The sequence below is a fragment of the Aedes albopictus genome, chromosome 2, assembly GCF_035046485.1.
Source record: "Aedes albopictus strain Foshan chromosome 2, AalbF5, whole genome shotgun sequence".
Lineage (NCBI taxonomy): Eukaryota > Metazoa > Arthropoda > Insecta > Diptera > Culicidae > Aedes > Aedes albopictus.
The window spans coordinates 119,870,474-119,888,262 of NC_085137.1; the positions used below are offsets into that span (position 1 = coordinate 119,870,474).

Here is a 17,789-nt window from a genome sequence, read left to right on the forward strand (position 1 = left end):
CTATCAGTATTCCTTGTCACAGGTTTGTCTATTCACAATCTCCGATCCCAAAACTTTCTTGGATTGAGGTTTTCAAGCTCAATGATCCCAATAAAGCATCGAAACCAGAAAATATTCCAATATTTCTATCAGTATTCCTTGTCATAGGTTTGTCCATTAACAATCTCCGATCCCAAAACTTTCTTGGATTGAGGTTTTCAAGCTCAATGATCCCAATAAAGCATCAAAACCAGAAACTTGTCCATTGTTTCAATCAGTATTCCTCGTCACAGGTTTGTCTATTCACAATCTCGGATCTCAAAACTTTCTTGGATTGAGGTTTTCAAGCTCAATGATCCCAATAAAGCATCAAAACCACAAAATATTCCAATATTTCTATCAGTATTCCTTGTCACAGGTTTGTCCATTAACAATCTCCGATCCCAAAACTTTCTTGGATTGAGGTTTTCAAGCTCAATGATCCCAATAAAGCATCAAAACCAGAAAATATTCCAATATTTCTATTAGTATTCCTTGTCACAGGTTTGTCTATTCACAATCTCCGATCTCAAAACTTTCTTGGATTGAGGTTTTCAAGCTCAATGATCCCAATAAAGCATCAAGACCAGAAAATATTCCAATATTTCTTTCAGTATTCCTTGTCATAGGTTTGTCTATTCACAATCTCCGATCTCAAAACTTTCTTGGATTGAGGTTTTCAAGCTCAATGATCCCAATAAAGTATCAAAACCAGAACATATTTCATTTTTTCAATCAGTATTCCTTGTCATAGGTTTGTCCATTAACAATCTCCGATCCCAAAACTTTCTTGGATTGAGGTTTTCAAGCTCAATGATCCCAATAAAGCATCAAAATCAGAAACAAGTCCAATGTTTCAATCAGTATTCCATGTCACAGGTTTGTCTATTCACAATCTCCGATCTCAAAACTTTCTTGGATTGAGGTTTTCAAGCTCAATGATCCCAATAAAGTATCAAAACCACAAAATATTTCATTTTTTCAATCAGTATTCCTTGTCACAGGTTTGTCCATTAACAATCTCCGATCCCAAAACTTTCTTGGATTGAGGTTTTCAAGCTCAATGATCCCAATAAAGCATCAAAACCAGAAACTTGTCCATTGTTTCAATCAGTATTCCTCGTCACAGGTTTGTCTATTCACAATCTCGGATCTCAAAACTTTCTTGGATTGAGGTTTTCAAGCTCAATGATCCCAATAAAGCATCAAAACCACAAAATATTCCAATATTTCTATCAGTATTCCTTGTCACAGGTTTGTCCATTAACAATCTCCGATCCCAAAACTTTCTTGGATTGAGGTTTTCAAGCTCAATGATCCCAATAAAGCATCAAAACCAGAAAATATTCCAATATTTCTATTAGTATTCCTTGTCACAGGTTTGTCTATTCACAATCTCCGATCTCAAAACTTTCTTGGATTGAGGTTTTCAAGCTCAATGATCCCAATAAAGCATCAAGACCAGAAAATATTCCAATATTTCTTTCAGTATTCCTTGTCATAGGTTTGTCTATTCACAATCTCCGATCTCAAAACTTTCTTGGATTGAGGTTTTCAAGCTCAATGATCCCAATAAAGTATCAAAACCACAAAATATTTCATTTTTTCAATCAGTATTCCTTGTCACAGGTTTGTCCATTAACAATCTCCGATCCCAAAACTTTCTTGGATTGAGGTTTTCAAGCTCAATGATCCCAATAAAGCATCAAAACCAGAAACTAGTCCAATGTTTCAATCAGTATTCCTTGTCACAGGTTTGTCTATTCACAATCTCCGATCTCAAAACTTTCTTGGATTGAGGTTTTCAAGCTCAATGATCCCAATAAAGTATCAAAACCACAAAATATTTCATTTTTTCAATCAGTATTCCTTGTCACAGGTTTGTCCATTAACAATCTCCGATCCCAAAACTTTCTTGGATTGAGGTTTTCAAGCTCAATGATCCCAATAAAGCATCAAAACCAGAAACTAGTCCAATGTTTCAATCAGTATTCCTTGTCATAGGTTTGTCCATTAACAATCTCCGATCCCAAAACTTTCTTGGATTGAGGTTTTCAAGCTCAATGATCCCAATAAAGCATCAAAATCAGAAACAAGTCCAATGTTTCAATCAGTATTCCATGTCACAGGTTTGTCTATTCACAATCTCGGATCCCAAAACTTTCTTGGATTGAGGTTTTCAAACTAAATGATCCCAATAAAACATCGAAACCAGAAAATATTCAAATATTTCTATCAGTATTCCTTGTCACAGGTTTGCCTATTCACAATCTCCGATCTCAAAACTTTCTTGGATTGAGGTTTTCAGGCTCAATGATCCCAATAAAGCATCAAAAATAGAAAATATTCCAATATTTCTATCAGTATTCCTTGTCATAGGTTTGTCTATTCACAATCTCGGATCTCAAAACTTTCTTGGATTGAGGTTTTCAAGCTCAATGATCCCAATAAAGCATCGAAACCAGAAAATATTCCAATATTTCTATCAGTATTCCTTGTCATAGGTTTGTCTATTCTCAATCTCGGATCTCAAAACTTTCTTGGATTGAGGTTTTCAAGCTCAATGATCCCATTAAAGCATCGAAACCAGAAAATATTCCAATATTTCTATCAGTATTCCTTGTCATAGGTTTGTCTATTCATAATCTCGGATCTCAAAACTTTCTTGGATTGAGGTTTTCAAGCTCAATGATCCCAATAAAGCATCGAAACCAGAAAATATTCCCTTATTTCTATCAGTATTCCTTGTCACAGATTTGTCTATTCACAATCTCCGATCTCAAAACTTTCTTGGATTAAGGTTTTCAAACTCAATGATCCCAATAAAGCATCGAAACCAGAAAATATTCCAATATTTCTATCAGTATGCCTTGTCATAGGTTTGTCTATTCACAATCTCGGATCTCAAAACTTTCTTGGATTGAGGTTTTCAAGCTCAATGATCCCAATAAAGCATCGAAACCAGAAAATATTCCAATATTTCTATCAGTATTCCTTGTCACAGGTTTGTCTATTCACAATCTCCGATCTCAAAACTTTCTTGGATTGAGGTTTTCAAGCTCAATGATCCCAATAAAGCATCGAAACCAGAAAATATTCCAATATTTCTATCAGTATTCCTTGTCATAGGTTTGTCTATTCTCAATCTCGGATCTCAAAACTTTCTTGGATTGAGGTTTTCAAGCTCAATGATCCCAATAAAGCATCGAAACCAGAAAATATTCCAATATTTCTATCAGTATTCCTTGTCATAGGTTTGTCTATTTACAATCCCCGATCTCAAAACTTTCTAGCTCAATGTTCCCAATAAAGCATCAAAACCAGAAAATATTCCAATATTTCTATCAGTATTCCTTGTCACAAGTTTGTCTATTCACAATCCTGATCTCAAAACTTTCTTCGACTGAGGTTTTCAAGCTCAATGTTCCCAATAAAGCATCAAAACCAGAAACTAGTCCATTGTTTCAATCACTATTCCTTGTCACAAGTTTGTCTATTCACTATCTCGGATCTCAAAACTTTCTTGTATTGAGGTTTTCAAGCTCAATGATCCCAATAAAGTATCAAAACCAGAAAATTTTTCATTGTTTCAATTAGTATTCCTTGTCACAGGTTTGTCTATTTGCAATCTCCGATCTCAAAACTTTCTTGGATTGAGGTTTTCAAGCTCAATGATCCCAATAAAGCATCAAAACCAGAAAATAGTCTTTTGTTTTATTCAGTATTTCTTGTCACATGTTTGTCTATTCACAATTTTAGATCTCAAAACATTCTAGGATTGAGGTTTTCAAGCTCAATGTTTCCAATTAAGCATCAAATCTCTCCTGGATCGAGTCTTCCAAACTTAATGCCTTCAATAAAGCAACAAAACCAGAAAAAAATCAAATTGTCAATTCGGAGTTAACAAATAAATTTTCTTCAAATTGTTCACATTGCTGCGAATTTCCAGCATATCAGCCCAACGCAAAATAAAAAAATCTCCTGCCACACGCATGATGTTAAAAACTTGGTCATAAGCTAGGAGAGGAACATCCAATGCCCATTTATGGAAAATATAAATCTAAAATAAGTGAAAAGCATACAATTTGTTTTAAAAACTTTTGCCTTGAAGAACTACTATCGTTGTTTAACGCATTTTCGTTAGTTTTTTTTTTTACTGAAGGTCAGGAGGATTGTGGACTGTGGATTTGCGGTGTGTAAAAAGTTTCTAGCGTGTCACGAACGATTCCGAGATTTAAATTCGCGACTACGAAGGTTGATGGTCGATTTGTCCCATCGGTTGATGGTAAACACTCTTTCTTCCTACGGAGTTTCTTATAGGCGTATGAGTTAAGAAAAAAAGAACAAAAAATCTCCTCTCCTTCACTATTTTACAGAAAACCGCAAACAAAATTATCAGCTTCTAAGTCCCCAATTAAGAGCAGTACTTGTGATAGAACTTGTCGGGAATTTGAGCAACTTTAAAAAACATCCCTCATTCCGGAAATCAAATCAACGGCAAACATAAAAACTTACTTGGTTGCATCCAAGTTTTGTTCAAGCTTCTGCATTTAGGTTACTTATGCTTTCAACTTCCTTTCCTCCTCTTGCATCTGGTGTGGTAGGCAGCCATTTTCAATTTCAATAATTTCCATCACTAAATTTCACAATAATTGTTATCACTGCACTACCGACTGTGCCATTGTCGGGTCTCTCTCAAAAATAATAAATAAACACGAACACAAGTTATTTTTCTTCCGAACACTATATTTTAACATTTATTTTTTTCGTTTGTTTTTCACACCCGGTCAGATCGAACACTTCCATTTTCCATCTCAATAGTCACCAAACTGACGCCTGTCGCCCGTGCTCTTTGCTTATTCGACGCCCTCGTTTCTCGCAAGGGAGATGGATTCTCCAAAATATGCACTCTAAAATCACTATAAGTATCTGTTTTGGCAAACACGGAAAGAATTCTTTAATCCATTTTTGTGGAACATATTTATTTTAGTATTTGGATATTTTGGATCTTTAAGTAATGTTTTATTTTAAATTGCAAATCAAATTATCATTTAATACGGATATCTTATTCCTACAATACTCACGGTGAGTTTAAGGTGTACTGCTCATACTCACTCGTGAGTTTGACTAGATGTGTGAGTACTCGCTCATTTCGCAACACTGCAGATCGGGAACCCGCATACTGTGTAGCACTACGGCGTTAGCCTCCCAGCTGGCATTTTTAAACGCATTTTGACGTCTATCGTTAAATACCACAGCGCAGAATCGATCACCTCTCCGTTTTTTCTTGGACGCCTTCTGGGCATTCTCGATGACTACCTGAATTGCAACCACCGTCGATTTTCTCTTACGGAATCCGAATTGCATCGCTGACAGTCCCCTCTCGCTTTCGGCGTATCCTGTCAACCTGTTAAGGATGACCTTCTCTAACAGTTTTCCTAGGGTATTCAGCAGGCAGATCGGTCCATACGATCCTGGGTCCCCCGGCGGCTTTCCTGGTTTCGGTAGCAGCACCAACTTTTGAACCTTCCAACCGTCTGGGAAGAAGCCTTCATCCAGGCATTTTTGGAGCACCATCCTGATCATGTCCGGAAACGCCAATATCACCGTTCTAACTGCTACGTTCGGAATCCCATCCGGACCGGGAGCTTTCCCCCCTTCGCAATTACCAGCAACTCTTCATTGGATATCCGAGCACATTCAGTGGGTTCTTCTGAATTCTCTGCGTATGGTGTGAGCGGCCAAAACGTTGGGCCATGGTGCGGAAAAAGACCTTCCACGATCCTTCTTAGTTTGTCCGAGCACATTTCCACGCTGGACCTTTGAACTTCGATACCACGATTCGGCACGCGTTGCCCCAGGGGTTGGCGTCGGCTTCTCGACACAACTCTTTGTAGCAGTTCGACTTACTCAGCCTTATCTCGCGTTTAAGAGCAGGTCGAGCTCCCCGAAAAACGGTTCGCCTTTCTTCTCTCTCAGCTTCATTTGTGGCCCTCTGGGTGCGTCTCCTAAAACGGAGGCAAGCAGCGCGGAGGGTACTGATCGTCGCGTTCCACCAATACGCTGGCCGTCTTCTGTTTCTGGGCTCTATCCTCCTCGGCATTGCTATGTCGCATGCCGTAACAATCGCTTCCGTTAGTTCACCTGCATAAGGGTTGCACCGCCGTATGTCCGCAGCGCCTCGACAAAGACCTCCTTGTCGAAGTCTTTTGTCTTCCATCTTCGTTCGCATGTTCGCGTTCTCCTCGTCGAAGTAGAGGCTCGCCGGCCAATGCTGTAGAGGATCGCCTGATGATCGCTGTTGGAATACTCCTCACTGACTCTCCAGTTCATGTCTTCCGTTAGCGACGGACTATAGAACGTAACATCGATGATGGTTGATTGATTGATTGATTTGTCTTTATTAAAGAGACTTTCAGCCCTTGGCTGGTTCGTCTCTATCGATGATGGATTCACGGCCGTCTCTGCGGAATGTGCTGGCCATACCATCGTTGCAAAGCCTCACATCCAGCTTCGCCAGGGCTTCCAGTAGGCTGTACCTCCTACACAGCTAATCGCATTCGGTAATTTTTACCGAAATCTCAACCGCTGAGCGTTCGGTAATGGATTTTTAACGAAATTCTGTAAAAAAATAACAAATTTCGGTAAAATGTTATCGTTTACCTGTCAAACTCTAACGAACTTCGGTAAATGTTGTTAACTTTACCGATTTTTTCATGTAAAAGTAACTTAACGGTTGAGATTTCGGTAAAACATTACCGAAGTCGGTGATTTTTTCTAACTGTGTAGCATTTTTTTTTTATCTTTTTTTATTCTGGGATTTTCTGCCGTAGGCAGGTTCATCCCGGGTCGTGAAAAACAGGACGAGCCAGAGGGGTTCGCCTGGGAAAGCTACAGAGGTGGTTCTTAAAACTACTTCACATGACGTTATTCGAACAGAGTATCATTAACAGAGTATGGTTATGGACTACACAGAGACAGCTTGAAAAGAAACTAAAAGACGAAAGAAAAGGTTTCCATACAGTGACGGTTGTGGAACTACAAAAAGAAACTCAGAACGCACAAAATCCGAAAATTCACAGAGTAATTAACTAACAAGTGCACAGATAAAAACAGGATTGGGGACTATTAAAACTAAACATGATTGCAGACTTAAATTTTAAAATAAAGGCCGGCGTCTTTGATGAAACATAGCAACGCCGCGAGTGTTGATGGTTCATCGCCAAGGGCCTCGCGGATACTACTCGAAATCCCGTACAGCTGCCTGGGGCCCTCGTATGCAGGGCAGACGCAAATAAAATGCTCCACTGAGTTGTCTATACCGCAGATCTCACAGGTCCGGTGAAAGCGAGCTCCTCCGAAGTCATGGGACATCCTAGAGTGCCCGGTCCGTAGCCGAGAGATGATTGTCTGGTCTCTCATGGACTTGAGATCGGTCCACGAGTCTATGCTTTGTTTCACTTTCCTCAGATATGATCTACTGGATTGCGACCATTCCTTTTGCCAGTTTTCGTGCAACACCGACTGAATCCAGCGCTTGGCGTCCTGAGAAGGCACTGTGCGAGTGTAGCGATCGCCAGATGGGCCGGACCCCGCTAGGTGATCGGCGGTTTCATTGCCAGGGATACCGCAGTGTCCTGGAACCCAAAGGAGTATTACACCGGGTGGTGCGCACTTTATTATCCCCTGAATCCATGGGTGACGGGGTCTTTCCGATTGTAGGGCCGAGATGCAGCTTGCCGAGTCCGTGACTATCACGATTGGTTGATTTGCCGGCGTTGTAGCGGCAACGAGAATGGCCGCCGCCTCAGCAGAGAAGACTGAGCACTGATCAGGTAGGTTCATGCTTATCTCCAGGTTTTGACCAGAAACTCCCATGCCTATGCCCTGCGACGACAACGAACCGTCGGTATAACGCCGCTGGTGGTTGTCGTATTTTGATCGGAGCAACTCGGCGACGGATTGTCGCAGCTGGACGGAGTTGTCCCCGGCTCTGAAACTATTTTTTATGTCGTTTTCAAAAATTAATTTCGAACCTCGCCAGTCGCGTTCACCGAACCAGTGGGGCTTGGTGATTTGTGGGAGTGTGACATCAGCGATGCTATGGAGCAAATTGTTGGCTTGTTCTTGCAGACAGGTTGCTGCGCCTCTTGCCGTACATTCACTAATTGCTACGGCCTTGCAACAGAGGGCTGAAACAATGCGGTAGCGAAAGGGCGGTAGACCAGCCTCAACGCAGGCAGCGTCGGCCGGTGTGGATGGGAGAAGTCCGGAAATAGTTCTAATACACCGGTTGTATACCGGCGAAAGGGTATTTATCAGGTTATCCACAGCCAGACTGGTTATCTCCAGACCATATAGTAGCCGACTGTCGATGGTGGCGGCAGCCACACGAAACCGGATCTTTCGGTTGTTACTACGGTGAGAACTAGAGAGCGATTTAACTAGATTAAGACGGCTCTGGTAGCTGGCCTTAACTCCATCGAAGTGTTGTTTGAAGCTTAATTTACGGTCGACAGTAACTCCTAAGATCCGGACGGTTTTGCGAATCGGAATCGGTTGGTTGTTTATCGTGATGGGTGGTCCTTTCACTCGGTGATTGGAAGCACAGATATGGCAGCGAACGCTCTTTGGTGCTGACATTGTGAAGCCCACTGATGCAGCCCACTTGGCTACCCTTGACATAGCTGCTTGTGCCTTTCTACGGATGGCGGGGGCGGTAGGACCGGAAACGACAATGACGATGTCGTCAGCGTATACGAAAATTTGAACGCCACTCGGGAGATCCTCAAAAACCCCGTCCATCAATATGAGAAAAAGAGTGACTGAGATCACCGAGCCTTGCGGGACACCTGTTTCTTCCCTGAAAGAATCCGATGTGTAGCATTGGTGAGCCTACTACCCCATTCCACGGCCCAGGCGTTAAAATCTCCTCCGATGACTACCGGCTTCCGCCCGACCAGCGTGTCCGTTAGTGCATCCAACATCCTGTTGTACTCTTCATCCGACCACCTTGGAGGTGCATAGCAACTGCAAACGAAGACTCCATTAATTTTGGCAACCACAAAGCCTTCATAAGAACACTCGATCACTTCTTGAATGGGGAATCTACCTATCACCTGTATGGCCGCTATCTGCAACATTGCACTTAGTCTCTGTTGCCGACTGCCACAACAGTTACTGTGCGACGTCACAATGATCAAGGTTGATTTGGGTTATCCCAATCATTGTTGACCTGCCATAGCCTTTTTATAGGCCGGGCACTTAAAGCCTCGCGTCTTATGGTCGTTTCCGTCCTCCGGCTTACACAGCATGCACTTTGGTTGGCTCGTGCAGTCCCGAGCAACGTGGCCGTTACCACCGCAACTCCAGCATCGCCCGGACCTGTCGGTGCCTCCATACGACTTCCTTATCCGAATCACCATCGGTCCTACGAAGTTGCACTGCTCAGTCAATGCGCGTTTCAGATCTTCTGTCGTGACCTCATCCAGATCCTTGACTTCAACCACCGCATCCTGTGATAAGGCTCTCACATTGGCCTCGTTCTCCAGGGACTTGAACGCCGAGCTCTTAACTGTCGGATCCTTCTTGAGCTCGAACAGTATCTCTCCTTTTTGGGTGCGTCTGGTCTTCACTACGTTTTAGCCCAACACCTTCAACTCCGGGTCCTCCTGCAATTTCCTAAGAAGAGCAGCGTACGTCGTCTTGTCCTTCGCCTCGACGATCAATGCATCGCCCTTCTTCCTCTCCCTAGGGGGCCGGTGGGTTTCTTTCTTCTTATGTTCTTTCTTTCTTTCTTCTTCCGCTTTTCGCTTCTTCTTCTTCGTCTGCTGGTTCTCCATAGTATGCCACCCATCATCACTCTGATTGCTGGCACGCTCCCGTTCGCTTCTCTGTTTCTTCGGGACTTCCTCTTCTCCTGGCGTGTCCCTGCCTCGTTTCTCTGAGCGAGTACTCAGGTGGCTCCTCGGCGTCTCCATGTTTTCAGCCGTAGGTCTATCCGTGACTTCCGCCAGAGACTTCTCGGCTGTTTCCTGTTCTCAGCTTGAGCGCCTTCTGATCTCGTTCCGCAACTGTAATGGCAGACTTGATGCTCGTCACTAGTTGCTTGATCTTCAGATGAACGTTGTGCTTGTCTTTGACAAACTCGTACAACTCGTTCACTCTTCTCCTCACTTCGAACAAGCTCGGCTCTTGAGCTGTGCCGCTGTTTGAGTTCGGTGTGAGCACTCGCTGATTCAGAAATGCTAGCTCCCGTTGGCTGCCTTGGGGCTCGCTCCGTATAGCGCTACTACTCGTTCTCGTAACTGTTTCCAGCGGCGTCACTGGTGATCGCTGCATCATTGCACTTCTTCTGAACGCGTCCGCGTTCTCTCCAACTACTTCGGTATAATTTGATGTCTCCATTCTATTGGGTCCCCCCTCAGCACCGCTATCACCATCCGTTGTATCCATTCGCTTTTGTGATCTCTTGGTTGTCTATGAAACAGGGAGGCCAAGCGATGGTTGAACACGTTCCTTCATGAAGTCCGTGTCCAGAGCCAGATCAGCGTAAGTCGGGAATGTTGGATCCGAGCCTAGTACCCATCAACGTGATGGACAGATGATGAACGTATCCGGAGGCCTGCCAAGGTTTTACCAGGACGGAGGCAAACGTACCATTAGCACACTCGCCGTTTCAAGTTGGTTTCACCCTACCTTACTCAGGGAGCAGAATAGCACGAATGTCTGTCCATTGTCGCCATCCAATCCATATTCCGTAGTCCGTTGTCGTTAGCGTTTACCAGTATGCCATAATCAGGATCTTACTGGCATCGATCCTGATGTGCCGGTCGGCACTCCGGGTGTTTGGGCTAAGGCACTTTGGAAGCGGTACCAGGTCGCTTGTACGGAGTTGCTTGCAGATGTGTGGCTTTTTATAGGGAACCAGCAGAGCCCACTGTTGGAACCCCGCCACATCCTAGGCATACTCTGCTTGAGCTGTCTGGAAACCAGAAGCTCAATCACTCCCCGAAGGAAGAGCCAAAGGTGGTAATCCACACGGATGTATGAACGGCTTTCGCTTAGGAAAGATTTCCAAGCTTCCACCCGACTCGCAGAAGGGGGGTTCGTCAAGCCCCTGGGCCTGGATTCCTGTCCCTGCTGCCTCTGTCTGTCTGTCTGTCTGTCTGTCTGTCTGTCTGTCTGTCTGTCTGTCTGTCTGTCTGTCTGTCTGTCTGTCTGTCTGTCTGTCTGTTTGTTTGCTCCTATGGATTCGGAAACTACTGAACAGATCGGCGTGAAATTTTGTATGTGGGTGCTGTTGGGGCCGGGGAAGGTTCTTAGCATAGTATGAGACCTCTCCAGTCTTAGGAACCTGGGGCTCCCATCGGGTAACTTTTGGGGGGCGACCCTATGGAGCTGTATGTCAAAAAACACAGCTAGTATTATTTAAAAACCAAATTTCTTCAAAATAATTCTTACTCATCCAAACTTAGTTCCCAAATATAATTGAACCGTACGCTTTTTTCCGTTCATGTTACCTACGGAAATTACGAAATCCATGCAAAATAGCATACGCGCAGAATCTCGAAGCCGCGTTGCCAGACGAGGGCGAGCTCGATGAGGCCCCTCTAGAGGACTGCTGGAGTACAGTGAAAGCAGCCATCAACGACGCAGCAGAGAGCACCTTCGGGTACGTGGAACGGAATCGACGGAACAAATGGTTCGACGAAGAGTGCAGAACGGTTTTGGAGGAGAAGAACGCAGCGAGGGCGGTAATGCTGCAGCAAGGGACTCGACAGAACGTGGAACGTTACAAACAGAAGCGGAAACAGCAGACCCGCCTATTTCGGGAGAAAAAGCGCCGCCTGGAAGAAGCGGAGTGTGAAGAAATGGAACTGCTGTGCCGTTCCCAAGAAACACGGAAGTTCTATCAGAAGCTCAACGCATCCCGCAACGGCTTCGTGCCGCGAGCCGAAATATGCAGGGATAAAGACGGAGGCCTCTTGACGGACGGACGTGAGGTGATCGAAAGGTGGAAGCAGCACTTCGATCAGCACCTGAACGGCGTGGAGAACGTAGGCACGGGAACCCACGGCAACGGAAGGAACGACGACGCCAGTGCAGCGGAGGACGGAAATGTACCAACTCCCACGCTGAGGGAAGTTAAGGATGCCATTCACCAGCTCAAAACCAACAAAGCAGCTGGTAAGGATGGTATCGCAGCTGAACTCATCAAGATGGGCCCAGAAAAGTTGGCCACCTGTCTGCATCGGCTGATAGTCAGGATCTGGGAAACCGAACAGCTACCGGAGGAGTGGAAGGAAGGGTTAATCTGCCCCATTTACAAGAAAGACGACCATTTGGAATGTGAGAACTTCAGGGCGATCACTATTTTGAATGCTGCCTACAAAGTGCTATCCCAGATCATCTTCCGTCGTCTGTCACCTAAAACAAATGAGTTCGTGGGAAGTTATCATGCCGGCTTCATCGACGGTCGGTCGACAACGGACCAGATCTTTACCGTACGGCAAATCCTCCAGAAATGCCGTGAATACCAGGTCCCAACGCACCACCTGTTCATCGACTTCAAAGCGGCATACGATAGTATCGACCGCGCAGAGCTATGGAGAATCATGGACGAAAACGGCTTTCCTGGGAAGCTGACTAGACTGATTAAAGCAACGATGGACGGTGTGCAAAACTGCGTAAGGGTTTCGGGTGAACTATCCAGTTCATTCGTATCTCGCCGGGGACTGCGACAAGGTGACGGACTCTCATGTCTACTCTTCAACATCGCGCTGGAAGGTGTGATGCGACGAGCCGGGCTCAACAGCCGGGGAACGATTTTCACAAAATCCGGTCAATTTGTGTGCTTTGCGGACGACATGGACATTATCGCCAGAACATTTGGAACGGTGGCAGAACTGTACACCCGCCTGAAACGCGAAGCAGCTAAGGTCGGACTGGTGGTGAATGCCTCAAAAACAAAGTACATGCTGGTAGGCGGAACCGAACACGACCGGATCCGTCTGGGTAGTAATGTTACGATAGACGGGGATACTTTCGAGGTGGTAGAGGAATTCGTCTACCTCGGATCCTTACTGACGGCTGACAACAATGTGAGCCGTGAAATTTTGAGGCGCATCATCAGCGGAAGTCGGGCCTACTACGGGCTCCAGAAGAAACTGCGGTCGAAAAAGATTCACCCACGCACCAAATGCACCATGTACAAAACGCTAATAAGATCGGTGATCCTCTACGGGCACGAGACATGGACCATGCTCGAGGAGGACCTACAAGCACTCGGAGTTTTCGAGCGACGCGTGCTAAGAACGATCTTCGGCGGTGTGCAGGAGAACGGCGTGTGGCGGAGAAGGATGAACCACGAGCTCACTGCACTTTAGGGCGAACCCAGCATCCAGAAGGTGGCCAAAGCCGGAAGGATACGGTGGGCAGGGCATGTTGCAAGAATGCCGGACAACAATCCTGCAAAGCTGGTGTTTGCAACGGATCCGGTTGGCACAAGAAGGCGTGGAGCGCAGAGAGCACGATGGGCGAACCAGGTGGAGCGTGACTTGGCGAGCATTGGGCACGACCGAGGATGGAGAGCGGCAGCCACAAACCGAGTATTGTGGCGTACTATTGTTGATTATGTCTTGTCTTAATGATGTTGAACAAATAAATGTAAATGTAATGTATGCAACATAGCTGCAAAGACCCCTTCGTACTAAGCACCACTGCTGATTACGGCTTCAATCACTCAATGGTCTGATTGACTAGATCCACCTGACCTTTCCAACGTGGCTTTTTCTTACTCTTATTGAGCTATCATCCTGAAAGTTTCAATGAAGAGAGCTATTGGTAACCCAGTCAAGTTCAAACGTCGCCGCTCTAAACGAATCGTTCAAGGCCAAACGGCCCCATTAATCGGTTCGCTATTGGCAATCGACTATTTATCACCTGGTGCCAGGCAGAAAGTAAACACAAGGTCCCCTAATTTACCCTGGCTAATCATCAACTTTCGGCGAGCAACATTAATCTTAGTTAGGCCATCGTTATTGTTGCGCTTCATCGGACACCACTGACTGGATCGACCGGACAGGCTCCAACTACGACGACGACGACGACGAGGCGATGAAGTGTTGCTTACCTTGTTTGATGACTTCTCACGCATCCTCCACAGCGGCGGCGGCGGCGGCGGCAACCGACTAACCAACCAGCCGACCGATCGGATGGATGACCATTATGAGACGAACCATATTTGACGAGCGGTGTCTGCGGATGGTGAGGGCGGGAGGTCAACCGGAGGGGATTGCGTTCTTCATCCCAGTCAGTCAGTGTTGCCGAAACCCCATTGAACTGAACTTAACTGTCACGCACAACTTTGGCAGCATCATCCAAGCCAGCAGCAGCAGCAGCATCATTGCACGACATCATGAGCGTGCGCGGCGCGGTTTCAGAAAGACCGCTTTGCCGCCACCGTTGCCTCCAGCGAAGCGAGATACATGTCTGAATTGGGCGCATGACATGCGTTCGGTACAATAGGCGTCGAAAATTGGAATCATTGAACAATTCCCAATTGCCACATTGCATGACGCGCTGTTTGCCTAATGGTGATCCAATCGGCAGGGGGACAACCGTAGTTTGAATCGAGTTATGAGAGATTTGCATGTAGCATAAATGCATTAGGCTGATTAGTTCCGATTATGCTATCATCAGACCTTGTATCAATTACCATCGGCCCTTCGGTCCAAGATATACCATTCCCCAATTGCGATAGAAAATGCATAATTCAGATCTCATTGAGATCACAAGGGGAGGTTTGAAAGTTAAACACAAAAAATCTCAGAGAATTCAAAAACGTCCTCCCAAAGCAGATCCTGACAATTCTACAGGAATTCTAGACGGAACCGGAAGAAGTTCTCGCAGAAGTCTTGGAAAGAGCTCATGGAGAAATCCCAGACATGGAGGAATCCCAGACGATATTCCTGGGGAACCCTGGGAGGCATTCCTGAAAAAATTCAAGAAAAAACTTCTCTGGAGAAATTTTGGAATAAACTTCTGGAAGCATTCCGGGAAAAATCTCAAGTGGAAATCATACAGCGATCCTTAAAGGAATTCCTGGCGTAATCTCAAAAAGAAACTCCTAGAAGGATCTATGGGACGAGTTCGTGAAAAAACTCCTGGAGGAATATAGAAGGAGTTCCTAGAGGAATTCCAGAAGAAACCCACAGCAGCACCTGGTAAAGAGCTCCTGAAGCCAAAAAAGAACTTTTAGATTATTCTTAGAATGAATTCCAGAAGAAATTTCAAAGAGAACTACTGAAGAAATTTTGGCTGTATGTCCTTGAAAATTTCGGTAGGAATTCCTGAACGAACCTTACAATGTACATATACATGAATGAATCCCGGAAGGAACTTCGAAAGAAACTTTCGGAGGAATCCTGTAATGAAAGCAGTGGCGTAGCAAGGGGGTGCGGGCGGTGCGGTTCGCACAGAGCCCCGAATTCATGGAGGCCTACATATCAGAGAAAGTTTCTAACACTAGTTTGAATAAAGTTTTTTAAATAGCGAAAGTTTCCTATAAGTATAAGTTCAATACTTGCAAATCTGCTGATAGGTATGTAGGGGCCGCTTCGTGGTTATCAAGAGTTTTTGGAATGGGCAATCTGTGTGCTCATTTGAAGTCCTTCCATTAACAGTTGTAAATTTGTACACATTATTCAAGAAGTTTAGTTAGTTTTGTTTTGATTAGTTTGATGATTAATCTTTGTACCTACAGGGGCCCCAAAATACGAGAAAAACCCAAATTAATCCATCTAGCGGTGTTGGCGCCTTTCTGAAAAACCCATTCCAACAAAACTCAAATGATATGTTGACGAACATGATCATCCGCTCATGAAGCGAACGTGTGCCCACTGCGCCACAGGCCACGGCAATCCTATCTTATATGTTCTGGTCACCATTTTTGGAGACCCCAATACAAATATACGCATATTGTGTTGTTTTACGGGCTTAAACTCAATTGAACAACCGCCATCTTGAATTATAGTCCACCATCTTGGGCATCTTGGGCATTCTCGTCGCCATTTTTGAAGTCCGTCATTTTTTCCCATACAAAACATATCCTTATTGCTTGGTTTTGGAGTCTAAAAAACCGTTAAACAGCTGCCATCTTGATTTTGGAGCCGCCATCTTGGATTTTAGGCCGTCATCTTGGATATTCTGGTCGCCATTTTTGGACTGCGGACATCTTCCCCATACCAAATATACCCATATTGCATGGATCTAGAACACAAACTCAATCAAACAGACGCCCTCTTAAATTTTGAGCCCCCATCTTAAATTTTGATCCGCCATCTTGAATATTAAGCCACCATCTTGACTTTTGGGCTGGCATCGTGGAAGTTCTGCTCTCTAGTGTTGATTTCCTCACAAAATTCGTCAACCATGATAAAGGTTACAAAAAACGCCGTTGTTTGTACTTATTTTGCGCACAGACATACATACATAAACACATACAGACATCATCTCAATTCGCCGAACTGAGTTGATTAGTATATGTGACTTGATCCTAAGAGCCTTTTTTCGAAAAATCGCTTAGTGTACGAGAAAGGCAAAACTGTGCTAGAAATCAAAATTCTGCGGGAATTCCTTCAGGCAAGGTAAATACTTACCTGGCCTCCGTGGATATCTTTAACGATTTATCTAGCAGTTACTTCAAATGCTTCTATTAAAATTACTCTAAGTTTAATTTCAGAACTTTTTTCAGGGATTGCTTCAGAAATTCTTCTAAGTATTGATTTAGAAACTCTTCCAAGCATTTCTTCAGGAACTTTTAAAAAAATCCTTCAGGAATTCCTGAGGATTTTTTGGGAATTTCTTCAAGCATTCGTTTGGAAATACCTCTTCAGATTCCTTCATGAAGTCTTTCAAGGATTACGTCATGAAGGAATCCTTCAGATGAAACTTAAGAAATTTCTCTAAGATTTCTTTAAGAGATTTCTCAAAGAAGGAATCGCAGGAGTTCCTTATGGATCTTTCATGTATTTCAGAGATCATGCTTGAAGCCATACCTGATTGGATTCATTTTTCTATAAGATTTTCTAGAGGTATTTTAGACGAATTCTCGTAAAAATCCTTGTAGAAATGCTTGTTGAAATTTTTGGAGGAATTTCTAAAGGGATCTTTGAAAAATGAAGATGAATACCACAATGTATTCGGAAAGAATCATTGGGTTGATTTTAGAGGTATCTTTGATAACATTCTTGAAGGATTACGTAAAGGGTTCCTGAAGATAAAAGCAAAGGGGTTTTTGGAAAAACTAATGATGAAATGCCTAGCCTATTTCTCAAAGAAATCAATGGTGGAAACTCCAAACAGTTCCTCTCAAATTCTTTAGAGCAATTCAAAAAGTAATCTTCAAAACTACTTTACTATTACTTTAGAGCTTTTAGTAGAACTTGTTACTTCAGACTCTAGTTTAATTTAAAAACACTTCACTAATACTTCACTTTTGCAAAAGAAAATAAAAAATGAATAACTCTTTTAAAGAAAAACTAGAAAGGACGAGCAAATTCCTTTTAATTCTACTACTGTGCTTATCTTCGGACAGATAGGCCTATTTCGTCTGTGACTTACAGACTTCTTCAGTGTCAAGTGCTCGACCAGTCGAGCACTTGACACTGAAGAAGTCTGTAAGTCACAGACGAAATAGGCCTATCTGTCCGAAGATAAGCACAGTAGTAGAATTAAAAGGAATTTGCTCGTCCTTTCTAGTTTTTCTT

General features: G+C 44.0%; 1 protein-coding gene across 1 annotated transcript; it reads right to left on the minus strand.

Moving 5' to 3' along the window:
* Positions 1-7,170: 7,170 nt before the first annotated feature.
* Positions 7,171-8,823, minus strand: LOC134286183 (uncharacterized). Its single transcript, XM_062847759.1, has one exon. It carries the CDS (start codon positions 8,821-8,823, stop codon positions 7,171-7,173), a length of 1,653 nt encoding a protein of 550 aa, XP_062703743.1.
* Between the last annotated feature and the right edge of the window lie 8,966 nt (positions 8,824-17,789).